Source organism: Pseudophryne corroboree, chromosome 8 (genome assembly GCF_028390025.1).
Source record: "Pseudophryne corroboree isolate aPseCor3 chromosome 8, aPseCor3.hap2, whole genome shotgun sequence".
Lineage (NCBI taxonomy): Eukaryota > Metazoa > Chordata > Amphibia > Anura > Myobatrachidae > Pseudophryne > Pseudophryne corroboree.
In genome coordinates this window covers 80,310,393-80,322,842 of record NC_086451.1, presented here as the reverse complement: position 1 = coordinate 80,322,842, position 12,450 = coordinate 80,310,393, and the positions used below count along the sequence as shown (strand labels likewise).

The following is a 12,450-nucleotide window of genomic DNA, read 5'->3' as shown; positions in this document are numbered from 1 at the left end:
TTTTCCAAAGTCGCAGTTGGAACCGACGACAAGATTGTCCTTTTTAGGGATGATTCTGGACACAGAAGTACGGAGAGTATTTCTTCCAGTGGAAAAGGCTCTGGAAATCCAGAAAATGGTCAAACAAATATTGAAACCAACAAGCGTGTCGATCCATCCATGCATTCGGTTGTTGGGGAAAATGGTAGCGGCCTACGAGGCCATACAGTTTGGCCGATTTCATGCCAGAGTATTCCAGTGGGACCTGTTGGACAAGTGGTCCGGATCCCACCTACACATGCACCAGAAAATAATCCTGTCCCCCAAAGCCAGGATTTCGCTCCTGTGGTGGCTACACAGTTCTCGCCTACTAGAGGGACGCAGGTTTGGGATTCACGACTGGGTCCTAATAACCACGGATGCAAGTCTCCGAGGCTGGGGAGCTGTCACACAGGGGCAAAGCTTCCAATGAAAATGGTCAAGTCAGGAAGCCTGCCTTCACATAAACATTCTGGAATTGAGAGCCATTTACAGCGGCCTTCTACAAGCGGTACATCTTCAAGATCATCCCGTGCAGATTCAGTCGGACAATGTAACAGCAGTCGCGTACATAAACAGGCAAGGCGGAACGAAAAGCAGAGCGGCAATGGCAGAGGTGACAAGGATTCTCCTCTGGGCAGAAAGACATGTAAGAGCTCTGTCAGCAATTTTCATTCTGGGAGTGGACAACTGGGAAGCAGACTTCCTCAGCAGACACAATCTCCATCCAGGAGAGTGGGGCCCCCACCAAGAAGTCTTCGCAGAGGTGACAAGTCTTTGGGGAGTTCCTCAAGTAGACATGATGGCATCTCGTCTAAACAAGAAACTTCAGAGATATTGTTAAAGGTCGAGAGACCCTCAAGCAATAGCGGTGGATGCACTGGTGACCCAGTGGGTGTTTCGGTTGGTATATGTTTTCCTTCCACTTCCACTGATTCCAAAAGTTCTCAAAATAATAAGAAGAACAAGATTTTGCGCAATCTTCATTGCCCCAGACTGGCTAAGGAGGGCTTGGTATCCAGATCTTCAGGAGTTGCTCATAGAAGATCCTCAGCCTCTTCCTCCTCGAGAGGACCTACTACAGCAGGGGCCGTGTGTGTATCAATACTTACCGCGGCTACGTTTGACGGCATGGCTGTTGAGTGCCGGATCCTAGCCCGGAAGGATATACCCAAGGAAGTCATCCCCACTCTTATTCAGGCCAGGAAAGGAGTAACGTCTAAACATTACCACTGTATTTGAAGAAAATATGTGTCTTGGTGGGAATCCAAGAAGGCTCCTACGGAAGAGTTTCAGTTGAGACGTTTTCTCCATTTTCTGCAGGCTGGTGTGGATGCAGGCCTTAGATTGGGGTCAATCAAGGTCCAGATTTTGGCCTTATCAGTTTTCTTTCAAAAACAATTGGCCTCCTTTCCAGAAGTTCAGACATTTTTGAAAGGGGTTCTGCACATCCAGCCTCCATTTGTGCCTCCAGTGGCACCATGGGACCTTAATGTGGTGTTGCAGTTCCTTCAATCAGATTGGTTTGACCTCTGCAGGAGATAGAATTTAAGTTTCTCACTTGGAAAGTGGTGATGCTTTTGGCCTTGGCATCCGCAAGGCGGGTGTCTGAGTTGGGGGCCTTGTCTCACAAGAGCCCTTACCTGATCTTCCATGAAGATAGGGCAGAGTTAAGAACTCTTCAACAATTTCTTCCTAAGGTGGTTTCGTCCTTCCACATAAACCAACCTATTGTGGTGCCAGTAGCTACTGACACTTTCACTGAGTCAAAGTCTCTAGATGTGGTTTGAGCTTTGAAGATTTATGTCGTAAGAACAGCTCGGTTACGGAAAACAGAGGCTCGGTTTGTCCTGTATGCTCTCAGCAAGATTGGGTGTCCTGCTTCTAAGCAGACTATTGCGCGCTGGATCTGAGCGACAATTCAGCACGCTCATTCTACGGCAGGCTTGCCGGTACCGAAGTCGGTGAAGGCCCATTCTACTAGGAAAGTGGGCTCATCCTGGGTGGCTGCCCGGGGCGTCTTGGCTTTACAACTTTGCCGAGCAGCTACTTGGTCAGGGTCAAACACATTTGCAAAATTTTATAAGTTTGACACTTTGGCTGATGAGGACCTCAAGTTTGGTCAATCTGTGCTGCAGGGTCATCAGCACTCTCCCGCCCGTACTGGAGCTTTGGTATAACCCCATGGTACTGAAGTGGACCCCAGCATCCTCTAGGACGTATGCGAAAATAGGATTTTAATACCTACCGGTAAATCCTTTTCTCCTAGTCTGTAGAGGAAGCTGGGCACCCGACCCAGTGCGTACTTTTCCTGCAGTTTGTTCATTATAGTTACACAAGTTGTGTTACATTTGTTTTCAGCATGTTGTTGCAAATGGCTCATGCCTGTTGGCTTGTATTATGTTGAATGCCATGTTGTGCGGCATGGTTGCGGTGTGAGCTGGTATGAATCTCACCATTAGTATAACAGTAAGTCCTTTCCTCGAAATGTCTGTCTCCCTGGGCACAGTTCCTATAACTGACGTCTGGAGGAGGGGCACAGAGGGAGGAGCCAGTTCACACCCTTTGAAAAGTCTTAGAGTGCCCATGGCTCCTGCGGAACCATCTATACCCCCCATGGTACTGAAGTGGACCCCAGTATCCTCTATGGACTAGGCAAAAAGGATTTACCGGTAGGTATTAAAATCCTGTTTTCTTCAGTCTCCGTTTGTGATAGAACATTTTGTTTTATTTATGCTGAATTTGTACCCTTACTGGCTCGCTTTGCTCGCTACTATTCGGTTCCTGTTTCTCGCTTCGCTCGCAGCGGGTTACTATTCCAAATAGTTAGTGACACTGACCTAGTGCATTATGGGAAAGGTCCTCTCTACTAAGGGAATCTAGACACTATCCTCTATGTGGTGCCCCTCCATGCGGAGCTATCTTGGTGTGTACCCCTTCATCTGCTACCACACCCTGTTACCTGGCTGTGCACCAGGTGCCACCATTCCAACTGCTCCTTTCAGCCTGGGACCTGGCGGCGCTCCTGTACCCAGCCTTTCCGCCTCCAAATAAGCCCAGGCTCCAGCAATGCAGCAGCACAGTGCACTCCCTGGTCAAGTCCCAGTTCAGCCTGCTGCTGTCTGCTCAGATCGCCGACAAGGGTTCATCGCCAGCAGGAGAGGAAAATGCATTGGGACCTCGCCTCCACGTGCATCAGCCACCGGTCCCCCTGCACCTGGAGGAAGGGAATCCGCATAGTTCACACACACACATACACTGCCTGCAGCCTCCCCACGGGCCATTCCACCTACTCTATCACTGGCTGTCCCCTCCAGCTTTCGGCCGAGGGCAACAGCAATTACATCTGTCATATTGGCACCACCATCACTCTCGACCTGGACCAGACATTTCTGCCCTGGACTGCTGCCAACACCCTCAGCCATGAAGTTGACTTAACCCCAGAGTCTACCTGGCCACCAAAATGTCTCACCCACTCTTCCTGCAACAGGAGCCTCCACTGACACCCTGGACCACCCTCGGCACTGGTAAATTGTGAACTTTCTACATAGGACGTACTTTCAGCCGGCCTCCATCATGCCAGGCCACCATGCCCTAGCCTTCTGTGTCACTGCTCTCTCCATCAGTCAGCATGGGGTTCCACCACGGATTGTGCCCAAACTGCATCACTTTGCTGTACTGTTCCCTGCTTTTGCCATGTACTTATGCCCCACTGTATACTATGCCCTTGTGCTATACCTCCACTAAAGTGCATTCTCTGTGTAGGATGTAGCCCGATGTACTTCATGTAGATCTGTTCATACAGGGTTTATCATATCGTCACACACGTGTCAGTTTTCCCCTTGAATACTTTGTGTTCCTTGTATGGCTTATTTCCCACAGTATAACCTTCATAATGCGCCCAACATGGCTGCCTCACCTGGTATGCCCGTGCATGGGGTGAATAATACATGGATCTGACGGTTATGGTGAATCCTTACTCCAAGTGTTAGGACGCTGCAACCGCCTATTGTGTGTCATCTCTTCTAAGAGTAACCTATTACACCCAGGGGATAATTCAGACCTGATCGCTGCTGTGCGTTTACGCACAGCGGGCGATCAGGTCTGAACTGCACATGTGCCGGCGCCACAGTGCACTGGCACATGCCAAAGATGCGATCGGCATCTCTGCCCAGCGATCACGGGGCAGGAGGGGGCAGTCCGGCGGCGTTGGGTCGCCGTTTTGGGGGCATGGTCCGGGCAACGCAGGCGTGTGCAGATTGTGGGGGGGTGGGCTGCGGCGTCTGCGTGACGTCACACACAGCTGCTGCGACCCAGAGAGCGACGGGTAGCAACATTTTGCACGGCTGTGATCAGGTCTGAATTAGGCCCCCAGAGTCCTAAGAGGGCTGCCTCATCTGGTACCTTTCGTAGGTGGAATATATAACCCGTGGAAGTTATTACCTAAAATTACTGCATCAACCCTGCAATACGCTTGCTGTGCGTTCTAGGTTTCTGTTGGTTTTAATTATTTCTGTGTGGTTTTCTATTTTATGTAATACCAAATCATTGTACAGAGTACCATGTTTCTGATCTCTATAAAGTGACTTTGAGAAAAGTGCTATATAATAATAATAATAATAATAATTATTATTATTATTATTAACTCACATCTTATATCAATAACTCCAAATCTGGCTATAATATTCTGCCTACGTCCTGTTCACTCTGGGCCTGATTCGCTTGCACAGAGAATTAGATACACACCCATGACAATCACACGAGTCGGTGGTTACGTGCCATCACATTGTCTCCACCCAGTACCCTCCCTGAAGTGCCCGATTTCACAGAAGACCTATTCGGCCAAGTTCCGTCCAGTACAGAATATGACATAGATGTGCAAAATGCGTAACTTCACATGTGCGCATGTGCTATGTAAGAACGCGCTGAGAGATTGGTCTGACTTAGAATCCGGCCTTCAGAACCTGTCCCCAGTTGGAATCCGCACATAACTGTCATCTTCACCTCATACGGCTTTATGAAATGCTCCTTAAGCTGATATTGCCAGCAAACATGACCTGGCCAGGGAGAGAGACTTGGGTGTGTAGATGGCAGAAATTGGTGGATAGATTTACAAGAACAGGTAGGCAAATGTTTGGCAGAACCTGTATATAACATCTAATATTTCCTGTACCCTGTGCCCTCCAGGCTTCATAGATCTAATCCTACATCTTCATCTGCGTGTTGGTGGGATTGTAATCCTAGTGGTCTTTCTCTATACGGACACCCTGCTGGGATGTTATCCTAAATGCGCTATTTTAATTCCAGACCCAAAACAGGTTTTCCATATCTTTAATGCAGCCAAGGTAGCACATTGCTGGAAAAATCCTACACTCCCCCCAAGCTGTTACTGAGAAAACTTGGTGTGTTGCCAGTTAGGAGAAGATTACATACTACCTACGTGACAAGAGGCACAAGTTCTACGGGATCTGCTCACCATAGCCATAACATCCAACACACCTACCAAAGCGAAGCTGGGTACACAATAGACAGATAAATATTGTTCGCACTACTGACAAACAATATATCTGTAGTGCATTGGCGGGTGTTTACACCCGATATGTCTGTAAACGATGTCGTTCACAGGCACGTCAGGGTGGCCCTGCAGCAAAGCTGATACCTACACATTTGATGGATACTGTATATGTCTGGTGTGTATGAATGGCATGGCGACCGCCTGTACACTGGCTGCAGGGACTGACATCAAAGCTGGACAGGCAAATTGAAATGCCCGCCCAGCTGTGACGTCTGGCCCAAATATCAAGCGGCCGATTGATAAGTGTGTATAGCTACATAATCGGCTGCTATGTCGGAGGGTGTGAAAACATGTCACCCAGGTTACACACCCACACCTCCTAAGTCTTTGTTTGCATATTCAGGGTCGGACTGGCCCACAGGGGTACAGGGGAAACCACCGGTGGGCCCCACTGCCTGGGGGGGCCCTCCTCTTCCTCTAGTGATCAGGTTCCAGACTGTGTTCTTGAATTATACATATGTTACCTTATACTGCACAGGACTATGATGTATTCTCTACAGTGCATTGTCAATATCTTGTACATTATCATGCACGCACTAGCAGTATTTATATATTTGTCAAGGGGCCCATCCCATGCACTCACTAATGGTTAGGCAAACCAATGTAGCAGCTGGCCACACCCCCACTGGAGACTGACCCCTAAACATGGGCCCCTACCACTGCATTCCCCGGTGGGCCCTTCATGCCCCGGTCTGACACTGTGCATATTCCTTTGAAGACACCGGTGCTGCATACAAATTGGCTGCAGAAGCGGGCACATTATGCGGCTGTAAATAAATGTGAATCTCTGCTTGTAGTTAGAGTGGCCACATCTATGCGCCAGCACCGCCCTATCCATCTGCTATTTAAAGTAGCTGCCATCGCTGTCTGCGCGTAGTAGCAGCAGCCCTAACCTTCATGCGGGAGACTCTACTTACGCAGCCTTGAATAGACTGCAGTTTCGACTACACACCCTAATTCTATTTCACCCCCCAGTCAGCTGCAGATAGAGATGTGGCTGAGATGTGGACAACTGAATGGCTCCTAGATCCTCAACCTTGTGTGTATACTATTCAGACACATGCTTGTTGCAAAAAAAATAATCTGTTGAGTTCTAAATCAAGATAAGAGCAAAATGTATGTATTGCTATTTGTTATTGGTAGATAGGACATCGTAACCTTCTAACCATGTTCCCTTTATCCTTACTGCAATAATTGCATCACACAGATGGGTTGTTAAGCAGTCCCTCACATACAGGCAATGTGACCTTGTGACTGCTAAGAGGAGAGAACAACAGTAAGAGGAAGCGGACACCTGATCTAACACAAGTAATAAAAAAAGCTAATATATCCTATATGGAAATATCAATAGTAATGGAACAATTTTTGTTCAGTTTACCAGTTATTCCAATTGAATGGTCATAAACATTCCTGTACGTCCATATGTCCTTTCTCCGATGCCTGCCTCCATTTTGGGAGTGATTTGTTATGCTTAGTGGTTTGCATGTTTAAGTTATAATTCTTTATATTCATTTGGTCCACAGGGATAGAACAACCAGTAGCCAATAAGATCATTTGAAAGTTTACAGCATAGCCAATCAGACCAGCAGAATGCTCACAGCAAAACATATAAAAAAATAAAAAAAAAAAATATATATATATATATATATATATATATATATTCCCCCAGCACACTGCAAAGGAGGAGCAATGGGATTTGAATACTACATAATAATAGAAATACAGAGATCTCAGTTTGCATATATTTGCAAACATATGTTTAAGCCACCAGGCTGTATCAAGGCGTCTCTGTTCTGGCGGTCCCTAACGCTATATAATAATAGCACCCACTCTGGGTAATATAATTGAATATTGTTATGCTACACAGGGCCGGTTCTTGCCCTTGTGGCACCCTGGGCAAAAATATAGGGGTGTGGCTTCATATGGGGGCGTGGTCAGTTACGCCCCCATTTTTCCCCCTTGAAGCGCCGCTGAAAGAAAAAAAAAAATTTATACTTACGATCCCCGCTCCTGATTCCAGACCGCTGCAGACCTCCGCCGGCGCCGCTCTTCTCCTCTCCCCGGATCTATGGGAAAGACGTCAGTCATGACGTCTCTCTTATAGCACAGCATAGACACTAGAGGTCAATTATGACCCCTAGCGTCTGTGCCACAATGCTGTGCGGTGCGCAATGACGTCATCACGCACCGCACAGCAAAGGTCCTCTCCACGAAGGGAAACTAGATGCGTAGCATCTGGTTCCCTTCGCAGCGGGGGGCACAGTGGCAGATCTTGCCATGGTGCGGCGCCCTCCGGATGGCGCCGGTGCCCTCCGGAAGGCGGCACCCCGGGCAAAAGTCCTGCTTGCCCGTGGCAAGATCCGCTACTGATGCTACATGATAATAGCACATAATGAATATATTAAATTGAGAGCCAACTCACCTGGAGGCACCCCAAGATCCTCCAAATGGCACTAAAATGATGGGACCTGCATTTGGAAGGTGTGCTGGCCCTTCTAGTGACATTTGTTTTTCTTGTTAAGACTAATGCATCCCTTTCATGCACTTGTGAAGAACCATTAAATTGATTAAGCAACTACCATTTTATATGACTATTTCCAGAGATGACTGAGCGGATCATTTCGTGAATCAGTATGTTGTCCACTTGTAGGACTGTGAGGAAAGGGCTGCAAGTAATGCCATTATGTGAGGAGGGGAATGGAGGCAGCATTGAGATTTGCGGCATTATTCTCTGCATCCTGCCCGCTTAATAGGAAGCAGCTTTATTAGATCCCTTTATTATTTATTAACAGTTATGTGGGTAGTGCTTAAATATTATGCAGCTCTTTACAGAGAATATTCATTTGCATCTGTCCCTGCCCTAGTGCACCTTACAATGTATATTCCCAAAGGCATGTATACACTAGGGCACACAAACATACAGAAAATACAAACTACACACAGACTGGTCCTTCGTTAGAACTGGACACTTGACCCCAGTGGTGTTCGGCAAGAAAGCTAACCATTGCACCACCAATTATTAGATTCAGTGTACAGCATACCTGCCTACTCTCCCGAATCCTGCGCGAGACAACAGATTTTTCAGGTAGTCCCTAAAAGTCTTGAAGAGTGGGCACCCGTCCTTCCTGGTGAAATGGGGAGATTAATACAGGGAATCCCGGGGTCCTCCATGAGGGGGCGGGGCCTAGTAATGTGTTTCTATGAAAATGCATCATTTCTCCTACAGGGTCCACAGGGTATCTACATTGGGATATAGTGGTGCGACAGCAGATTTGCACCAAACGGTCAAAGCTTTTCAGCCTCCCAGCATGCAATGGGCCCGCCTCCTGGCTCAGGCAAATCAATTTTCTGTTTTGGAACGGCAGGACCCGGACCATGGTGTAAGGGCTGCTGGTTTTTAGCAGCCATAAGCTTTTTTATTTTATTTTTATAGTCTTACTATTTTTTCTGAGTGATCTTTCTAAACAGCGTCTTATAAGTACCTTAGAAAGAGTCGCTCCTACAACTCCCCAGCCTTATGCAAATCCAAATATGCACCAATCGTGACAATTTTCCCACAAGAGGGCGGGACCTAATAATGCAATTAGCCTGGCTCTTCCCCTGTTGCCGGCCACCTGCATCTCCTCTCTGGGCTTCTCCAGTAGAGGAAACAAGTAAGCTAGAGAAGTACGATTAACAGTGAGGACCTGAATCAGAGTTGTACGAAAACCCAACGATTTATTTAAAATAGATTTTTTAATGTTAGTAAATGTGCATTTTAGCCCAACATCAATTTAGATTATTTTAAATTGGTCAAAAACTACCTTTATTAAATATTCTGCTAATAGCCAATTGAAACCACTGTTCTCCTTTAAGTGTTCAATAGGAAGACAACGCCAGTCTGGGGGTCTGCCAGCTGAGATAGGGCAGGATACTCGCCATACCGTGTCCAGATAAATGGGTGAGCGCAGCTGTTCTGGATCACACAGGTAATTGCTGCCTTCTTGGCACTGCCTAATTTTGGCAAATACTATCAAAGAACTTATCAGTTTCTGAAGGGTGGTTCAGGTGTACCAGCATATATATGACAAGTGCTGGGAGCTGAGCTGCACAGAGCTGGGGAAAACGCAGAGGGGAGACACTATGGCTCACCTGGCCATTTTCGGAGCTCTTGCCAGCCTTGTGTTGGCTGCCCATGCTGCAACGGTAAGGCCAAGGGGCTTAATGTCATATTTGGGAGAAAGCAATTTTTAAGGGGTATGGGACTCAGGGTCGACACCCATTGGTCAACAGTGGCTAGGACTACACTAGAAATAGGTCGATACGGCCATTCGGTCGTCATGAACAAGGTCGACATGAAAAAAGGTCGACTTGAGTTTTTAATGTTTTTTTGGTGTTGTTTTCTCCGTTAAGTGACCGGGAACCCCAATTAGTGCACCGCGTCCCATTGCATGGCTCGCTTCACTCGCCATGCTGCCGTCAAGGTGCCTCGCTGCGCTCAGCACAGGTTACCGTTCCCAATCGTAGTCCACGTGGATCGTTAAGCATGAAAAAGTCCCCCCCCCCCAAAAAAAAAAAAAAAATTGTGAAAAACTCATGTCGACCTTTTTCATGTCGACCTTGTTCATGTCGACCTAATGGCAGTGTCGACCTAGCCACTGTCGACCAATGGGTGTCGACCCAGAGTCCGGATACCATTTTTAAGCACAGTGCACTAATCAGTGTATTCCCTGTTGTAGGATATCAAAGTTAAAATAGTATACTAAAGACAGAATCATGTGTGATGGGCATCAAAGTCTATGGTTTTGAGTTCCTAACCCTGGTTTTCCTCCATGCTAACTTCCCTATTTTCCAGTAGTGAGTGAGAGTGTCCTGGTCAGGACCACTTCTCTGGCTCTGTATACTGCATGCAACGCCTACAATTTGTTCTTGTTCATAATGTAATAATTTGATGGCTTAACCATCGATGGTTGCTTATTGTGCATGCAGCTGTGCTTAGCGTGCATGTGCTGTGGGCCTGGAAGTTTACACACGCAGCCATTGGATGAGCCATCAGAAACAAACATGAGATTGTGGCAACTATCGCAGTCCCGGCATCTAATGGACAAGGCATTTCCACCGAAATGTTGATGGTTGCTAACCAGTGGTTTCTGATGGCCAACCCTATTTGTGCTTGCAGCTGAAGCTAATATGCCCTACCAGAGAGTGTGTATGGTGATATTAGGGCTATACCAGTGGTTCCCAAACTTTTTGAATCACGGCGCCCTAGAGTATTAGAATTTTTTTCACAGCACCCCTAGACCAAATGTTTCTTCATTTAATTATTTTTTTTTTTTTTTTATCTCAATAAGTAAATTATGTTATATGTCATCCTTAGGTTCAATTATAAGATACAGAACAAGATTTGCTTCTATTTGTCCACATATTTAATGATTGGCAGCCATCAGCGCTGGTTTTGCCTATTACATTGACCATAAATAATTTGAATTGGTCCTGGACCACCAATCCAAGGCACCCCTGCAAGTGTCCTGCGGCACCCCAGGGAGCCACGGCACACAGTTTGAGAACCACTGGGCTATACGGTATTCAGTGGCAATGTCTGTGTACAGGGCCGGTTCTTGGGCGCTGTGCGTGCCGGGCGACAATAGGGGGCATGGCTTCGTACAGGGGGCGTGGTCATTTACACCCCCTGTACAGACTGAAATGATGTGCGGTGCGCGATGACATCATCGCGCACCGCACAGTAAAGGACCTCTCCACGAAGGGAAACTAGACGCGTACGCGTCTAGTTTCCCTTCACAGCGGCAGTGGGGGGCAGGCGGCCAGCGGGGGGCACAGCAGCAGCGGATCTTGCCCTGGTGCGGCGCCCTCCGGATGGCGCCCTGCGCCCTCCGGAAGGCGGCGCCCCGGGCAAAAGTCCTGTTTGCCTGTGGCAAGATCCGCTACTGTCTGTGTACATCAGTAAAGTGTCTCTTAAAACAGTATTCGTAGCTGTTTACATTTTAAATTGTATTATATATATTTCAGTGAACATAAATGAACTAGTGCTCATCCCTATGGATTGTGTTTAGCATTTGTCTGTGAGCAATGTTAGATCTTAATGCTGCTGTTCCTACTAACATGGACCTCTCACCTGGTACAGCATTTGATTCAGAGGTAGTCACTTATGGCAGGCTGCTGCGTTTTTTATATTCAGAGGATCTGAGAAGATATACAAATGGTACATCCGCTGTGCTTTGTGTAGAGACACCCACTGTTGGCCTCTCAAATCCGTCCGCTTGCGTACAACGATGCAGCATCGGATGAGCTTCAGTCACTCCATCAGACCTCCGAGCGCTCCTGTGGTGTCCGTCACAACTAAGCTGCCGGGGCCAGTGAAACAGCATCAGAAGATGCAGTCGCTGGCGGGGACACTCTCCCAAAAAGGGTTGCGGCATACCTGTATTTTATTTGCCACTCCCACAATACCTCTCAGACACAGTCATTGTCTGTCAATCACTCTGCATTCTTATCCACACTATAATGGACGTCACAACACCGTTGCGGCAAATAAGCAGAGCAACCCTGACACATGCTCAGTAGAAAAACATCGTCCAACTGCACAAACATTGGCATAGTGTGACCCTCTTAATCCATACTTGCCTACCTGACCCTCTCCATGAGGGAGAAAATGCTCTGTTCCTGGACTTTCCTGGTAATGTATGATTGCCATCCACTGTGGTGAGCTAGTTAATTGATAAGAAAGGTGTTTCACCACAGGGGATGGCAATCATACATTACCAGCATGTTTGGCATGTCTTGTCTGGGAATACTGGGACAGACCTGCCTGGCAGGGCACACACCACATAAACATGTGAATAAGATGCTCTCTCCCAGGT

General features: G+C 47.3%; 1 protein-coding gene across 1 annotated transcript in view; it reads left to right on the top strand.

Moving 5' to 3' along the window:
* The first annotated feature begins 9,715 nt into the window (after positions 1 to 9,715).
* Positions 9,716 to 12,450, top strand: part of LOC134949755 (bile salt-activated lipase-like) — a 30,257-nt gene continuing 27,522 nt past the window's right edge. Inside the window, exon 1 of the mRNA XM_063938499.1 lies at positions 9,716 to 9,778. Within this exon, the coding sequence (XP_063794569.1) occupies positions 9,716 to 9,778 (63 nt within the window). The remainder of the gene's footprint in view (positions 9,779 to 12,450) is intronic.